General features: G+C 38.6%; 1 protein-coding gene across 4 annotated transcripts in view; it reads right to left on the reverse strand.

Annotated features, from left to right (window-relative positions):
• The window catches only part of DTNA (dystrobrevin alpha), a 356,259-nt gene that overhangs the window by 41,283 nt on the left and 298,024 nt on the right, over positions 1–16,952 (reverse strand). Inside the window, exons 15-16 of one of the 4 annotated variants that reach the window (XM_032595372.1) lie at positions 12,473–12,550; positions 11,819–11,911 (exon numbers count right to left, since the gene is read on the reverse strand). The exons of the other annotated variants lie outside the window; for them this stretch is intronic. Coding sequence (XP_032451263.1) covers positions 11,819–11,911; positions 12,473–12,550 — 171 coding nt within the window. The remainder of the gene's footprint in view (positions 1–11,818; positions 11,912–12,472; positions 12,551–16,952) is intronic. 4 annotated transcript variants of the gene reach the window in all.

Genomic DNA, 16,952 nt, shown 5'->3' on the forward strand with positions numbered 1-16,952 from the left:
GGGTCCCTGAGTGGCTCAGTCAGTTAAACATCTGACTCTAGGTTTCGGCTCAGGTCATGATCTCACAGTTTGTGAGTTTGAGCCCCGTGTCGGGTTCTGTGCTGACAGCAAGGAGCCTGCTTGGGATTCTCTCTTTCTCTTTTCCTCTCTCTTTCTCTCTCTCTGTTCCTCCTGTATGCTCTCTCTCTCTCAAATAAATAAATAAAACTTTAAAAAGTAATATTTTCTCTTCAGTTTTATTGCCTTTAACATTATTTCCTTATTACATAAGAAATACATGTCCACAATGGACATGTCAGAAAATATGGAAGCACAAAAAAAAAAACCCAAAAAACCCAGTTGTGGTCAGCCTGCAGTGATACCTACCTCCTGATATTCACTCTTGTGTGTAATCCTCCTCCTTTAGTATGGGCTGGACTTACTGGCTTGCTTTTAATGAATAGAAACAGTCAGTTTCTATTCAGTTTCATGGAGAGAAGTAATGGAATGTCACTTTCAAGATTAGGTTATAAAAAGACCATGGTTTCCATCCTGAGTATGATTTCTCTCTCTTGAGCTCATTGCATGGCTTGCTCTGTGGGAAGCTAGCTGCCATGTCATAAAGCAGCCCATGGAAAGGCCCATGTGATAAAGAACCAAAGCTAGCCAATAATAACCTTTTGAATGAAATCCCACACATAGACCCTTTAGATAAGATAGCAGCCCCAGCTAACAGCTTGATTGCAACTACATGACAAGCCTTGAGTCACGGGCACCATGCCGGATTCCTGACCCACTGTGGGATAGTAAATGTTTGTTCCATTAAGCTGCTAAGTTTTTGGACAATTAGTTATGAGGCAATAGATAACTAATACAAACTGTTGACTATAATATTACTACCCAGGTAACTTGCCATTTTCTATTTACTTCTAGAGCAGTGGAATTATAGGAGTGGCTTCTAATGACATTAATGGGAATTGTTTATCGTCTCTTATAATTGTAGATTGTTAATACTAGAATAAGGATGATCTGAGTCCCTAAAAAAACTAAAGCAAATAGACGCATTATCAACTCTCCCGTATTTGAGAAGGCCCTTCACTTAAGAGTAAGTTTTGCATGCCATTAAAAAGTTTCTATGGGGGCGCCTGGGTGGCTCAGTCGGTTAAGCGTCCGACTTCAGCTCAGGTCACGATCTCGCGGTCCGTGAGTTCGAGCCCCGCGTCGGGCTCTGGGTGGATGGCTCGGAGCCTGGAGCCTGCTTCCGATTCTGTGTCTCCCTCTCTGTCTGCGCCTCCCCCGTTCATGCTCTGTCTCTCTCTCTGTCTCAAAAATAAATAAAACGTTAAAAAAAAAAATTAAAAAAAAAAAGTTTCTATGAAACATACCAGTAATGCCAATACTGTTAACAGGCTAGATGGTTACAGTTTGGCTTATCAGTTATCATGGTGAGTACCAGCTCAGAATCAAGAATAGAAACTAGTTTCTCTCATCCTTAAATATATTCTCCTCCATTTATATTCCCCGCCCATGATTCTTAAAGAAAAAAGGTCAATACTCATGAGTATACACTGAAAGTAACACACTTCTATGCCAATGGTAAGGTTGTAAGAATCATCCACTGCAAAGACTTGAATCCACAAAAAGCAACATGCACTTATATTATTTACATGTATGTTCACACATAAAGTAAATATGCAACCCAGTCTTTTAATTTTTGTTCAAAAGTGAGAAGGTGAGTGAAAATCATGATGTGCTTCCAGAATATTAGCTGTGTCACTTCCAAATCGCTCTTCCCTGGCTGGCTGAATCCATTCCTGTAACATTGTCTCTTATCATTCAGAAAACATTCCTGTATCCAGTCTATACTCCTCACAGATATCCATATCTGTACCAGTCTATACTCCTCACACATATAAACTATACCTGTTGTTATCCTGAATACTTCCACTTTAGATTTAGCCCTTTTCTCTGGGCTACAATAACCATGTAGAATATTCCTGAATATCTACATTTACTAAGTCACTTCTCTACCCTCAATAAAAACTCTTCTCTTTTCCTTTTGTCCATAGGAGATAATGCATGTAAAACACATCAAGCTAATACGATGCCTAGAACACATTATTCTGCTTCTTAAGTAACCTGTTCAGATTCATTCATGATTCATGTCTCCTTCAAAATACTCCCATCCAACAACCATGCAGAGTAGGGCTTTTCAAGTATTAGCGTACATACGTATGACTCGGAGATCTTGTAAAAAATGTAGTTTCTCGTTCTGTAGCTGGGGGTGATAGGGTAGGTTGCGTGGGGTAGAACCTGAGAATCTGCATTCCTAAGGAAGCTTCCAAGATACACTGATACTGCTGGTCTAAGGACAAAACTTTCAGTGGCAAGGATCTAGAAGATCTTGAGAATAAAATGGAAAATCTAAACACATGAAATAAACCCCAAATGTAAACCATATAAAAGAAATAATTTTTTATGAGTATTTGATATCCATACAGCATCTACGATATTTTATAAACACTCCTTAACACAGAAAATTCTAGGTTCCAGGCTCACATATGTGCGGTACCAATCCCCAGAGATTGAGATTTCAATCAGCATAACAAAGACTTGGAGTAAGAAATGATTCTAACAGCAAAAGGTGTTAGTTCTGGAGAACTGATGCCATAAAGCAGATGTTTGTCTCTATAACACAATGTCTGCACTCTGTAGTGGTTAAAAATAATAACTGAATTTCTTGTCATCGCTTTAATAAAAAAGTCACAGTGTGTTCACTTTTAACAAAAAACTACCCCACAAAGAAAACAATTTAATTTGATTTTAACATGTTTATCATTTCTGGCTGGTATTAGAAATAATATGCCTAATTTCAGCAGTCTGTGTAGACAACAGGGACGCTGCTCTTAGCCCGGAGCAATGATCTGTTTGCCTGAAAGTGACTTTGTCAAAAACATTTGCGTGTGTTTTGATAAATAAATAATAAAAAAAACTGATAAAAAACCTCATGATAAAAGTGCCTTTTATCATGAATGACCAGCAAGTATAAATAATATAAAGGCTACATTAAAAAAGCCTCTTGGAGATGTAAGACGTGAAGTTATGGGATCCTGTCTAGTAAGCTATAACTCATACTTCCATGCCTTCCCTCCCCCAGCCCTGAGTGAATGAGGGGTGGAGTGATATATTACCCCTTTGTGCACACAAACGATTTATGAGTCCACATGTGCCATTTTAGTATGTTCAAATTATACAAGGGTGAATGAGGCATTCCTCTGATAAATTCCATTATTTCAAGACTCCAATTACAAATAGTTGAAAATGAATGGCCAATAATCCCCAAATCGTTAGAGAAATACCGATTCCAACACTTTCTCCATCCCTGGCTATTCATTTCAAGACTTTATAATCAGTAATCTTGCTACAAGACCATGATGAATTGAAAAGTGGCTGCTGTGTAGACTGTATTTCAGAGCAGAAAAATCTATTATTTTGAAAGCTCTCCACTTTCTACCTTAAATGCATGGCCATTGTGTGTTGCTAGTGATCAAAAATGGAATCCTAAGAAACGTAAGTGGCCTCGGCTGAGGTAGGGCCTACTAAACTGTGATTTAGCAAAGGTTTCTGGGAATCTAGGGTTTGTTCACATTTGTTTGGTTTCTCTACAAGCCTGTACTGACTTCCCAGGCAGGACAGTCAACCAAATACTAATGTGGTCTAAAGGGCAGCGGAAATACTTCTAAGTTTTCTCTTAATATTTTTCTATCTTCCTGAATGGGTGAAAGGAATTTTATCACCAGAGATTAATTTTTTAAGGCCACTGGGCCTCAGGCACTACTCTTCTATTAAAATGCAAACAGCTGAGAGGAGGATTACCGCTTGAGAAGGCATTCCTAGTCTCCCTGAAGTGGAGGTTTACTTGATCAGGTTGTTTCGCAGTTGGTTGAGAGCAACATGCTATGGGAATAGAGCCCGTTCAGGCCTTCGGGAGAACAGTGAGCAGAAGAGAGGTGGGGCGGAAAGGAGCAAAGTGATTCTGGGGCCCAAGAAGTGGTTTTAGGGGACTAACGAACGCGGAGGGAAATGAACTAATTCTCAAAGCTTCAACTGGTCTCTTTAACGACTGGCTTAAAAGGAAAAGATAGGAAATCATGAAATGGCAATCTTCCTGGATAATAATGATAAAACTTACCAGGATAATGGCATCCTTATAGGGATGCCTTCAAACTCCTTTATCGAGACCCTGACTTTACCAGCTCACTGTTGTAACACCAAGGCCTTGCATTCTACCCTCTTCAAACTCTCCATTTCCTTCTGTTCCAATGATCACGGGTGTGTTCCAGGCCACTGTCATCCAGAATTGTCATGAAGCCCTCTCAATAGGTTCTTCCCATTTTAGACTTAGTCTTCCCTCCAATTCATTTTGCATCCTGTGGTCGGTGATCTTTTAAAAATGAATTTGGCTGTAACATTCCTATGCATAAAATCTTTCAATGGGTTCTCAGTTTTCAAACTCCTCCATAAGACTCAGAAGGTCCTGCATAATCTAGCTTCATCCTTTACCCCTGGTACTCTAGCAGCCTTACCGGGTCAAGTTCCTCAAGAAGTTCCACATTTTCTCTGCTCTGAACGATCTCTCTGCCTCCTCCACCCGCTTCCACTTGGCTGATTCCTCATCATCCTGCTGTTGGCTTCAGCTGCCATTTCCTACCCTCACTTCCAACCTCTAAATTCGGGATTTTGCTCCTCACATATCCCACGGCATCTCACTGCCCTTATTGTACCTGTTACCCTTTGCGTTCTCATTGCTTTTTCACTTGTCTTTATCCTTTACTAAACTGTAGCTTTTTTGAGGAAAGAATGGTTCCATTTTGTCACCATTAGACCTTGAATGTTTAGCACAGCACTTGGAACACAGCAGGAAGTGCCTAAGCGTTAGTTGGACAAAAGAACAAATACAGGTTAGCTCTCTGGCTTGCAGCGTCATGGACTTTGGTCCACGTTTCTATGTCCTTCTTGGCTCTGCGTGCATTCTCAACACTGGGAAAATCAGAAGGGTAAAGATAAAACACAGTACTTTAACACTAACCATGCCGTCTAAAATTGAACTGTGAAGTATTCACATTTGGCGGAATTGGAATCAAGATACACTCAGTTGCCGGATGCAGATTCCTTATCTGCTCTTTATAGGTGTTAAGGTTCACAGAAATGTCATTACACTCTTTCATATTTATCAACATCAGATCTTCCCCACCTGCAGTCATGGCAAATTCTCTTTGGTTCAAATTCTGTTGTTGTTTTAAAGATTAGGAAAGCAGATGATGGTATCTGAAAAAGGTAAGCTCCCACTCAGAAGAAATGCTTACTCTTAGGGGTGAATACGGATAGGAATGATATATAAGAGTGGGTACGAGGTGGGACTGGATCATTTCTGAATTCAAACCTCAGCCCTCTTAGTTACAAGCTGTGTGACCTTGGGCAAATCACTTAACCTTTCTGTGCTTCAGTTCTTTCATCTATAATACAGGGATATAGTGATAATATACCTCCTGGTGTGCTGGGAGGATTATTATGTACCGTTTAGAGCAGTTCCAGGGCACACGGTGAGACTCTATGGGAGTATTCCTTTTACTTTTACCTCTACAAAGCAGGTAACACTGTCTCAGTATAATCATTTTTGCATGATCATCTCCTTACCTATAACTTAGCTTTTTGCTCTCGAACGTTTGGTTGGTTACTGGCCAGTATTCTAGGGTATACCAAAAAAGAAGTAAGACCATTGAGTTGAATCAATGAAAGATTTTACGGAAGCACTAGGTGGACTTTACATTTCTGATTTCCTAAACAGAGGGACGAGTTAGCTGAACAGTGACAGCTTTCTCTTGTTTCCCCAAAGTGGCAACACTGCCATTTATTTGTAATCAAATGTCCCTTTTATACAATTTATCAAGCAACATATGAGACCAGGTCCCATGCCAAGTTCTTTATTTGAGCGCATTTGGAGAAAACATACTCTGAAGGCCATCCAGTTAACAATATTGATGAATACCCATGAGCTATCATTTTTTTCTACCATATTATAATGGACAGGTTTTACAATAGATTTTAAATCTACTTTATTGTATGCCTTTAATCCTATTCAAAATTAAATAAGGAATCACTATTGAGTCATTCCCCCATGTGCCTAGTTCTACACTAGCTAATTTGCATCAATGACCTCATCGGATTGGTAGTGTCTCTCTTGTTTTCCATGGAAACTGAAAATGTATTAGAATCAGAGAAATGAACTCATCTTTTTTTTTATAAAGTTAAAAAAATGTTTATTTATTTTTGACAGAGAGAGACAGAGTGCGAGTAGGGTAGGGGCAGAGAGAGAGGGAGACACAGAATCTGAAGCAGGCTCCAGGCTGTCAGCACAGAGCCCAACACGGGGCTTGAACTCACAAGCTGTGAGACCATGACCTGAGCTGAAGTCAAACACTCAACTGACTGAGCCACCCAGGGGCCCCGAGAAATGAGCTCATCTTAAAATCAATTTCCCATCTGAGTATTCTGAGAAAACTTCTGTGTACAATGTAGTCAATGCAGATATGCACGCTGGTGGTATGATATTCTTCAGATTGATATTTCTAGAATTCTAAGAGAATACCTTTCTCAGGAGTCTTGTTTTATACCTGAAACTCCTAAACATCTTATGGAAGAAAAAAATAGTATTAATACGGAAATGAAAACTCATATAAAAGAGATACTATCAGTGAGTGCAGATAATAATTTTTTTCTTTCAACAGACTGCAACACATTTATATTTTTCAAAATCAACCTTTACTAAAAAGGGTCATATTTTAGCTTACATATTAAAAATATTAAAGGCATACACTTCAGCGGATTTAGTGTTGATGTTGTCATGGATTGAATTGTGTCTTCCCCAAAATTCATGTGTTGAAGCCCCAACCCCCAGTGCCTCAGAATGTGACCGTATTTGGAGTAGGTCTTTTAAAGAGGTTAACTAAGGTAAAATGAGGTCGTAGGGGTGGGGCCCTAAGCCAATATGATTGGTGTCCTTATAAGAAGAGGAAGAGAGCTAGAGATGTTTCTGCACAGAAAAAAGGCCATGTAAGAACACGGCAAGATGGCAGCCATCTGAGGCCAAGGAGAGGGACCTCAGGAGAAACCAGCCCTGGCGGCACCTTGGTCTTGGACCTCCAGCCTCCAGAACTGTGAGAAAATAAATTTCTGTTGTCAAAGATACAAAGTCTGTGGTATTCTGTTATAGTAGCTCTAGAAAACGAATACAAAGAAATCAGAGAACGTTAAAGTGACAAATAGATTCTTTCCCAATATCACTTTTAGTTTTTCTTTTTTCTTTGCCCCCCATCAGTCATTTTCCCCATGTCAGTGAATTGTTGATACTTGGGTTACCCAGGTTTACCACTGCTCCATAGGCAAAGCTGAATACTTTGCTTTTTCACCTACTTTATACTCTTACACAAAATGTTCAACTAAAGGGCTAATTTATAATAGGTGATTTATTTTAAAAGTAGAAATCTTTATTTTACTAGTAAAAAAGATTTTCCAAGAACTACTAATAATTTTGTTTAGGGTGAGAGGGAATTTTATACCGATAGCACTATCAATATCCCATGACATTAACAGATATTTATTGTGCACCTACTGTGCACCAGGCTCTGTGTTAGGTGCCAGAGATATGGCAATGAACAAGTCAGAGAAACTCCCTGCTTCACGGCGAAGATAGCTGGTAAACTAATCAACCAACCAACTTATCAACCAATGATTGCAGTTCTGGAAAGAATGAAATAAATGGTAGGCCATGATAGAGACTAGTATGGGAGACCTACTTGAGGAGATGCCTTTAATCTGAGTTTGAAGCCAGAGAAGCAGCCTTTACATACACGTAAGGGAAGCCAGAGCATGGGTGTATGGCAGGAGATGTCAAGGGTCAAATGGGAAGAATGTTCTTGGCATAGGGTAGAACTAGTAACATGGTCTTGAGGCAGTTTTAGGAACTGTTTGTAGGACTGATCAAAGTGGATGCTGCTAAGTATTGTGACTGAGTTGGGAGAAGCCCATGACACTGAGGCTGGGATGGGGCTAGGCAAGGGCTGGGTCATGCACAGGCCTGTAGGCCATGGTCAGGGCTGGGGTGCAAACCAAGTGCAGTAGAAACCTATTAAAAGGTTTTAAGCAGGCAAGTCGATAATAATTTAGACCCCATCTATGAAATCCAGAAATGGAATCAAATATATAATTTATTGGTATGGATATTTATACAATATAAAAATTATTTAAATAAATTTTCTTAAGAGAAAAACATAAGCAGAAAAAATTTTAACCTGTTTATGTGCAATCAGGGGTCTAATTAGGTGACAGTAATTGATCATGACATCAAAGGATAGACTGTAGCCTTTAACTGCACTCTCTCCCTTACAGAGGGAGGTCTTTTCAGAGCTGAGAATACTATGTCAGAAGCTTACGCATATGGTATCAAGGATATAATTAGAGTTGGGTAGAGTTGGGTAGAGTTGGAAGTTCTGGGCTGGTTTCCCATCTTCTTAGTCTGCCCATCAGTTGGTCCCAATAAACCACTAGCAAGACCAGCACTTGATAAGCTTTAGGGAAGGGCAGAAAAAGCCCTCAACTCATTACATTTTGATATCCCTTCTCCCCCATTGGAAAAGGTGGCTGAAAACCGTTAAAGCTTTTAAGACTTCACTGAATTAGGAAGACAGCAGGAATTCTCCCTTGAGCCACAGTTCATTTATTTGGCTTATCTGACATCAGAACCAGCAAGAACACAAGGGTTTCTCTAATTTAGCAGCAGACTATTTATAAATGAGTCAGTTTCCCATTGTATTAAGTCCTTAATATGGGGAAAAGTCCCCCAGAGTTAAGCAGGAGCATACAGAATAATGACAAAACAAATATTTTAATCAAGAACAGCGGTAAGGTTCCTATCTGTAGACCATCTCATGAAGGATGTGCAAATAAGGAGCCTGAAGAATGGGGTGGAAAATAGATGGGATCCAGTGTCAGAAGACCTCTGCACAAGCCCTTGCTAGCATGTGACCTTGGGTAAGTCTCTTAATGTGTCAGAGCTAGCATTTACTTCTCAGTGAAATAGAATTGATAATATCCAAACTTATAGAGCTTTGATGAGCAAATAATGTGTAAGAAAGGGTTCTGTAATTTTCAAAGTACTCCAGTAATGTAAAATGTATTATTCATATCCAGGTTGCCACGATGAGATACAAGAGACTGAAGACAAAATTCTTACTCTTTTGAAGATTGTAATTACAATGGGAAACAACAATGCATAGACTAAATACAAAAATGGTAACACAATCACCATTCCTATTACTAGTATGTGCTCAAAATATCTGTCAAAATGAAAGAAAAATAACGTAGTAGGATTTGCAACTTCAGGAAATAGATATAGGGTAGATGCAGTGGGGAGCAGTGTCACGAAAAGCTTTCTGGAGGGCTTTCTGTTTATGTAGGTTTTATAAGAGGCAATGTAGCAGAGTAGTTAGGTGTTTGGGATGAGGTAGGTTAAATCCTAGATCCACTGTTTTGTAGCTGTATGACTGTGGGAGAGTCACGTGAACTCTGTAAACTGATACCTTTACTGATCTACAAAATGGGGATGAATGTATTTACTCTACAGGCTTACATTAAGGGCTAGGAGAAATTATGTAAATAAGGTTTTGACACAGTGCTTAGCAGGAAGCATGCGTTTTAAAAAAACAGTAGCTGTTAGGATTATTACCCTGACATATCTCACCAGAGTTGAATGATGGTGAAGCATTATAACTATTATGACAGAGAAGGTGAGACATCACCCCATCACTTATATAATCACGGCAAGTGTGGGGAATGGTGAGGATCTAATTCAACAAAAAGGAAATACAGGAAAAATGAGAAATTCAAAAGAGAGTTGGGAATTTTTAAGAATAGGAGAAAGCATTGAGAAATACGGAGGGCAACAGCTATTCACAAGGAGTCGGCTTCGTTGGTCAGTCTTAAATTCTGCTTTGTTTTCCAAATAGATATGGCCTCCTGCGTTCATCAAGCAGATGTGAGGTATCTCTGCTGAGACAGTTTTACTGTCTTAAGTGACCATCAAGTCATTGTGATCAATCACTTGAGTAGGGAAAAGGGCTGGTGGTGACAAACTGTGAGATTTCCTCTTTGGAGATTTCTTTCTCACAAATTTAATTAAGAAAAGGTCAAAGAAGAGTGCTGGAAGTAGCTGGAATGTGCTCAGAATTACGGGGGAGAGGACACAGTGTGAGACCACAGCTTTGCCTTCAGACACGATTGAATCTGTATTGACTTCTTCTTTGAGGACTGTCAATACATTTTTTTTTTTTTTGGTAATTCCATATTTAGTTCTATTGTTTCAGATACCATATAACATTGGGGAACCAAATTCACTGGGAGTAAGATTAAAGCTGTCACTCTTCTCGCTCATACTTTTGAGAGGCTGAGATATAATAAAGAAGAGGAACTGTGTGACCTACAAGCTCGGCAACTTTGAACAAAAGTGGGGATAACCGAAGAGTGCTCTTTAATTTTATCTTCGTGAAACTAGGACATGGTATAAAATGAAACTAGGGTGCTGCTTATATATTTTTAAGATACAAATTAAGGTAAATATGTAACTTCTAATAGATGTACATCATTATCTCCTATAACATCTCATGTACTAATTTCGTAAGAACAGTTACAGGCATCGGGAACAGGAAACAGTCCAGGAAGGAGAGTTCTAGAAACAAAGAAGTGGCTAACAATACCAAGTGGCGAAGGTGATGAGGACTGAGTAATGGCCATCATGTGTTTCAGGGATGCTTTTTGTGAAATTGTAATGGAAAGGAGGCCAGCTACTTTAAAGGCAATTTAATCCCCTGGTTCACTTAATAGTTAATAATTACAAAAAAAAAAGAAGTCCATTGGCCTTTAGTTCAGAGAAAGTTAGAGTTACTAAGCAAAATTCACATATTTCTAAGAAACTGGTAAACACATTTGTAAAGCAGGAGTCTAAACTAGGCTGAAACATGATAAATACATAGTCTGTCCACTTATTTTCATTTTTACTCAATGTATATTATCACAACCAAGTAACTTTAACCAATGAGAGGAATCTCCTACGTCGCAATTAAAATAGGAAGAGAAAATCTTTAAGAATGCCTTTATCTGAATACACAGGGGCTATCTGAATTCGTACATTTTAACACATTTGGAAGAAAGCTTTGCATATTCTGGGACTTGAAAGCAGACTTTATCAGGATGGCTACCCATAAACATTTGTAAGCCAGAGAAGAGATGAAAGACCATTTCTCCCACTGTTATGATTAGGGAAATGATTTCCATGGTATGATCCCATCCTGTCACTTTTCCTCTCTTTTACTTCAATCTTAAATTAATGGAGCATTGTCTTCCAAATCAGTGGAGGTATCCATGTCCTTGGAATAAGAAAATTCTTGCCTCACTATTTTGCGGGCATTTGACGTGGCACATATAATACAATCGACTGGGGAGACCCAGAGTCCGGCATCCACTGAAGGCTAATATTTAGCATGGCATCCATTTACACAAATTTTGCCTTTCGCTATGTTTAAACAAGGATATGAATTCCATGGTATATGAGTGGGAAGTGTTCAAACTAACGTCATGAAGGACGTCTGATTTGAATCAATTCAAAGATGACTTAGTGACCCTTAGGTCACTAAGGGCATCCACTTGCCCCTTGCTGAGACTTCTTGTCAAGGGAGCAGACTGTTACCCTGTCTAAGGACAGTCAAGCAGCCAAACCTGCACTAACCATGGTGGGTTGTTCCGGAGCCTGTTGACATACAACCCGATGAGAACATGTTCATCAGCCAGCCTGTCTGCCACATTCAGGCTGTACTGTATCCTGAAACAGGGCAGGAGGAAAGAAAGGGTGTTGGGAGGAGAGGCGCACAGAAATAGGCAAAGCAGGTGGGAGTGGGTTCGTGATAGAAAAGGCATTTGGAAAAGCAAGCAGGTAGAGGAAAAATAAGTGATGTTCTATGAAAAATCCAAGCAAAATCCAAGCAATGAAATACACAATTTCATTTCACTAAGTTTAAAAATAAAGATTTCCAATTAGGTAAAGTAACTTTTAAGAAAACAGAATTGCATTCTTCAAGCCAGTAAAGCCAAGAAATTCATCTGTACGGTAAACACATTGATTGGGTTGCAAGCAAAGAGTAAGTATCCTTTGGAAAATCAAATCTGAAGTTTAGTCATTTTAAAAAAAAAGGAAATCAGGGAAAGTGAATTACACAGATGTGTCTACTCAAAAGAACTACTTGGTGCCGTTAGTTGGGTTATAATAGAGCTGCTTTTGCTAAATCAAAGACGGTCTTTCAAACACAAAGCATTTTTGACACAAGGAATCTCCACTTTTAGTTGAGTTAATTCAGGGTTTCAGGACACTCTGGCTTTAACTTACCCTTTGCCCTTCAGAAAAGCTGGAGCAGCCCTAGCCAGCAGTTTGTTCTGCTCTACTTCACTGTCCTTGGGAGGAGAGCTAGTTAATAAGATGGGAAAGCCAAGAAGAGGGTAAACACAGCAATGCATTCAAGAATAGAACTGGCTACAGACACTCCCAAGTCTAGATCCAAGCTCCATTTGGACAGCTCTCTTGGTATTTTGAAATGTTCAAGATGTTTGCAGATTTCCACAGAGTTGAACTAGGAGTAGAAACCCGGCCCGAGAACCATAATTGCAATTACACAACCATCCATGATCCACGGGTTGACCTCTGCAATTTGTTTAACAAATAGATTGCATTGCCTGGACATCATGAAAATCCATTCAACATTCATTACAGACTATCATGTCAACAGTCGAATAGTTCACGGAATCCTGCCAGCCTTTAGATCCCACTTCTCCAGCCTTCCTTATTTTGTCCAACTTTCTGAGTTGAATACACACTTGAAAATTACCTAGTTAGAAGATTGCTGTCATATTAGAAGTGCTTTACCACTCCAGGCACAAGTCACCTGACCCTTGCTGAGAAGCTGCAAAGAAAACTTTCAGAGAAACAGAGAAATAGACCTTTGCTCCTTATAAATATATATTCATCTTCCCTGTGTCTGTAACTGGTGACTAGAATCCCATCATTATAGCAAATTCTTAACATTTTAGGTTCATTATGAGGAATACTCATTTTATTTAGTAATTTAAATGCCAGTTTGAAAAGTTTAAAGTGTAGCTTTATTGAGGGATAAATAGAAATAGAAATAATAATTCATAAAGTGTGGCCATGCCAAAGTGACCCAAGATCTACTGGTCATGTTTCACTGGGAAAATGGTATTGATTGTTAGTATTACAATTGAACTTGTAATGCGCTTAAAGGGAACTTGCTCCTTTGCAGGTTAAGAATTTTTTTCCCTGTAACACTGGTGGACCTAAAACTATCCACCCACCCCTTTCATGGTGAATACAAAAATTAACTGTCTGATTTGTTTGCTGGCAAGTTGTTAATTTCTTGGATTGAAATTACGAGGTCTTATCAAAAACTTGCCCAACTTTTCAACAAGTTCTAAAATGTATGTACGTATTAAGATGGCTTGTAAAGTAGTTACAATCTTAAAAACTTTATGAGTTTTAAGGATTTATTACAAAGTATCACTCTTTCAGACCATGAAGCACACACACACAAAAATACAAATGTGCAAGTAAATATCACATTAGGATTATGCATATTGTGATTAGAATTCTTGTTTTAGTATTGTATGTACTATAAGGTCGCTGGAAAACTTAAAAATAAAATTTGATTTATAAAGCAAATGTCTAGGAGAGAGTAGGCACTCATGTTTGTTGAATGTGTGATCTCACTTAGCTTTTCAGGAATGCACCTATTACTTAAAACTGCACACAAATGGAATTGACTTTAAGAATGAAATGATTAATGTTCTAGGAGAATTTAATTTCTTGATGAACATAATGATTTTTTTTTTCCAGCATTTTGATCTTCCCCTTCTAAGGTGATGAAACTGTCCATTAGGACAAAATAGCCACCTTATGCCACCATCATTGTTGGTATTTTCCCATCATCCCACCAAAACAGCATTCCAAACCTTGTCTCCTGAAGCATATCCCTCTGTATTCGTTATCCAGTAACTACAGTCTCTCTGCTGCCCAATTACCACCCTCCCCAACTTTTTGTTTTAGAACTCAAGATAGATGTAGCTATTATATAATTGGTTTCCAATCCCTGCAAGACCACTAAAAACATGGCGTGAAACATCAGTAATTCTTCCTTCCAAACTTAACTACTTCTGCCCTGTTATTCTTTTTGTCCCTCGAATCCCAGAAATTGTGATGGTATTTCCTTAAATCAAAAGCCTAATAACTACACAGGTACAACTTCTGGTGCTGAATGCACAAGAAGAAAGAAAGGACCACTAAAGAAAAGAAACACAAGAGGATCAACTGTGAGGATGCGTTTGCCACCAATTACTCCAGTGAAGTCTCACAGGAAGAAGGTGATGTGTGGGCAGAGCCCCAGGAGTGCATCCAGCCACTTGGTCATTGCCAGGCACTAGCACAGGAGGAAGTCTGCTGATTTCAGGAAACGAGCAGTGGCCCCGATTGTCCTTCGGTGGCCTTATTCTTTTCCTCCTAATTCTTTGAGCCCCTCTCTCCTTCCCCTACTCCATTTGCCTGTCTCCCCTCTTCTCTTCCTTTTCTTCCTTTCTTCTTCTTCCCAAATCCTTTCCTCCTTCAAAGGGAGGAGGAGCAGACATTTTATCTGCATACATCTCTTTTCATTTTGTTGTCATTTTCTTTGCACTGGCCCTTGGCAGTGTGGGTTTGAAGAAATCATTAAAATTCTTTTATGTTTTTTCTGCCTCCCACATGACTTCTTGGGAAAACCAGTTCTTGGAAAATATGGAAATTACACTCTCTGCATTTATGAGTTTGTGGAAATATACCATTTACTTCATTTTGCTACAGCTCTTAGTATCTAGGGCCAAGAGCATTTCTGACTTTTGGTACTCATTGTCCACATAGTTTCTGTACTTCCTAGAACTAGTCTCAAATTCTCAAATTCTGGGAAGCCAAAAATATAACCATGTATAGAGGAAGCCAAGTTCATGATGAAGACAAGAAAAAAAAAAAGCCACTCTTTCTAAATGAAATGGATCAAGAACTTACAGAGTTGACAGGAGAGGCAGATTTCACCTAAGGCTTGGGTCTATAAAGACTTTTCATGTGAAGTATCTTCACCAGAATTTCTTTTGTGGCTCCCAAAGAGCCCGAGGAAGGAAAGCAGAGTGAAAAACTTTTCTCCTGAGTTGTGAGGAGACTAACAATATATAGTTTATTATCATTTCTTCAAAGCAATATACACTCACCATGTTTTACAGACTATACTAGATTTTTAAACTTTCATTTTGTAGCTTGGCTGTTTGTGTGGAGAAGTTAGGTCGTATTTCCAATTCATTGTGGGCTTTGGGATCAGGCACATTAAAACCTACATTCTTCCCCTGAAATAATGCTTTCGGCATGTCAGTGTGCAAAAATGCAACAATGGCTTGCACACAACTCTATCTGTAAAAGCCTCTCCTTCTTCTGCATGCCTTGTTCTCAAATCAAAATGTGTCCTTCCTTTTAATTTCTGAAGGTGGGAACTAGTTGGAGCTCCTCTTGACCATGTACGATAAATCTTTTCTAATCTGAGTCCCGAGGAAAAGCAGGGTCACCATCTCTAAAACTCTGTACACATATCTCTTTTTCTCACTGTCTCTTTTTTCCCCCCACCAGGTCCCTGGCATTGTATAAGTTCATTCCTCTGTGCACACACTAACATTAACGGCTGTGGTGACCATCGTACCCTGGAGGGTATGACAAGGTAAATCTGAAGTTTATGTGCTCTGCTGGAAGAAAAAAAGGCAGGAAATATTCCTTTAGGTTTTTTTGTTTCTAAAAAATTTTGTATGTTCTTACTAATTCCTTTTCAGACTTCTGGAAAACAGCAACTATAAAGATAAATGGCCTTTTCCCAAATTTTTTCATATGCACACATACAATGATAAAATGAGTTCTGGAACAATAGAGCAAGTTCAAAATGTCTCATATTTATTTATTTAAAATTCACCTTCGGTTTTGAAGGGTGACAACAGGTGTCAGCATTTTTGCTGAAGCGCAAACATTTTTGGGGTGGTCTAAGGTAACATGATCACACAGAAATGTTCCCCGGAGTCTTGCTTACACCTGAAATATGGTTTTAAAAGCCACTTTTGTTTATGCTGTGTTACTATATTAGCCCTGGTCAAACATTTTTTTTCTTTTATTAAACATGAAAATAAAAGAATTTAAATAAAAGTCCTGGATGTAGTCTCACAGAGCAGCAGTATTACATAAACACATTATGTAAGGTAAAATAATTCTTATCACAATGGTTAAATGGAAAATGATATGTGAATAATGGCAAATTAAAAACAGATATATTCATTTTTATTGATTTTAAATAACTGATAACCTTGCGTGGTGTTCAGACAGGTGAAGCATGGAAGTTGGTCCCTTCGGAAGTAACTGTTAATCGTGAACAAAATTTTGCTTCTCATGTATGTATGTAAACACATGCACACATATACGCGTATAGCCATACTTCTACGTGTGTACATGCACACTTATAAACATATATGTTCATAATATATATGAACATTTAATGTGCATATTCACATACGTGTATATGCACACACGGCATTGTTTATATATGTCAAAACTTACTGAATTGTGCACTTATTTTAAATATATTCATTGAATTGTACGTCAATTATATCTCAAAAAAGCTGTTTTTTATTTAATTTCTCTCACTATAATTAACCCAGACTAGCAACAAGGGCATCAAACTAAGTTAAAAACCATAAAAAAGTGTCCACAAGTCAGTTTTGTCGAGATAATTTCTGGACAAATT

This window comes from Lynx canadensis, chromosome D3 (assembly GCF_007474595.2).
Source record: "Lynx canadensis isolate LIC74 chromosome D3, mLynCan4.pri.v2, whole genome shotgun sequence".
Classification (NCBI taxonomy): domain Eukaryota; kingdom Metazoa; phylum Chordata; class Mammalia; order Carnivora; family Felidae; genus Lynx; species Lynx canadensis.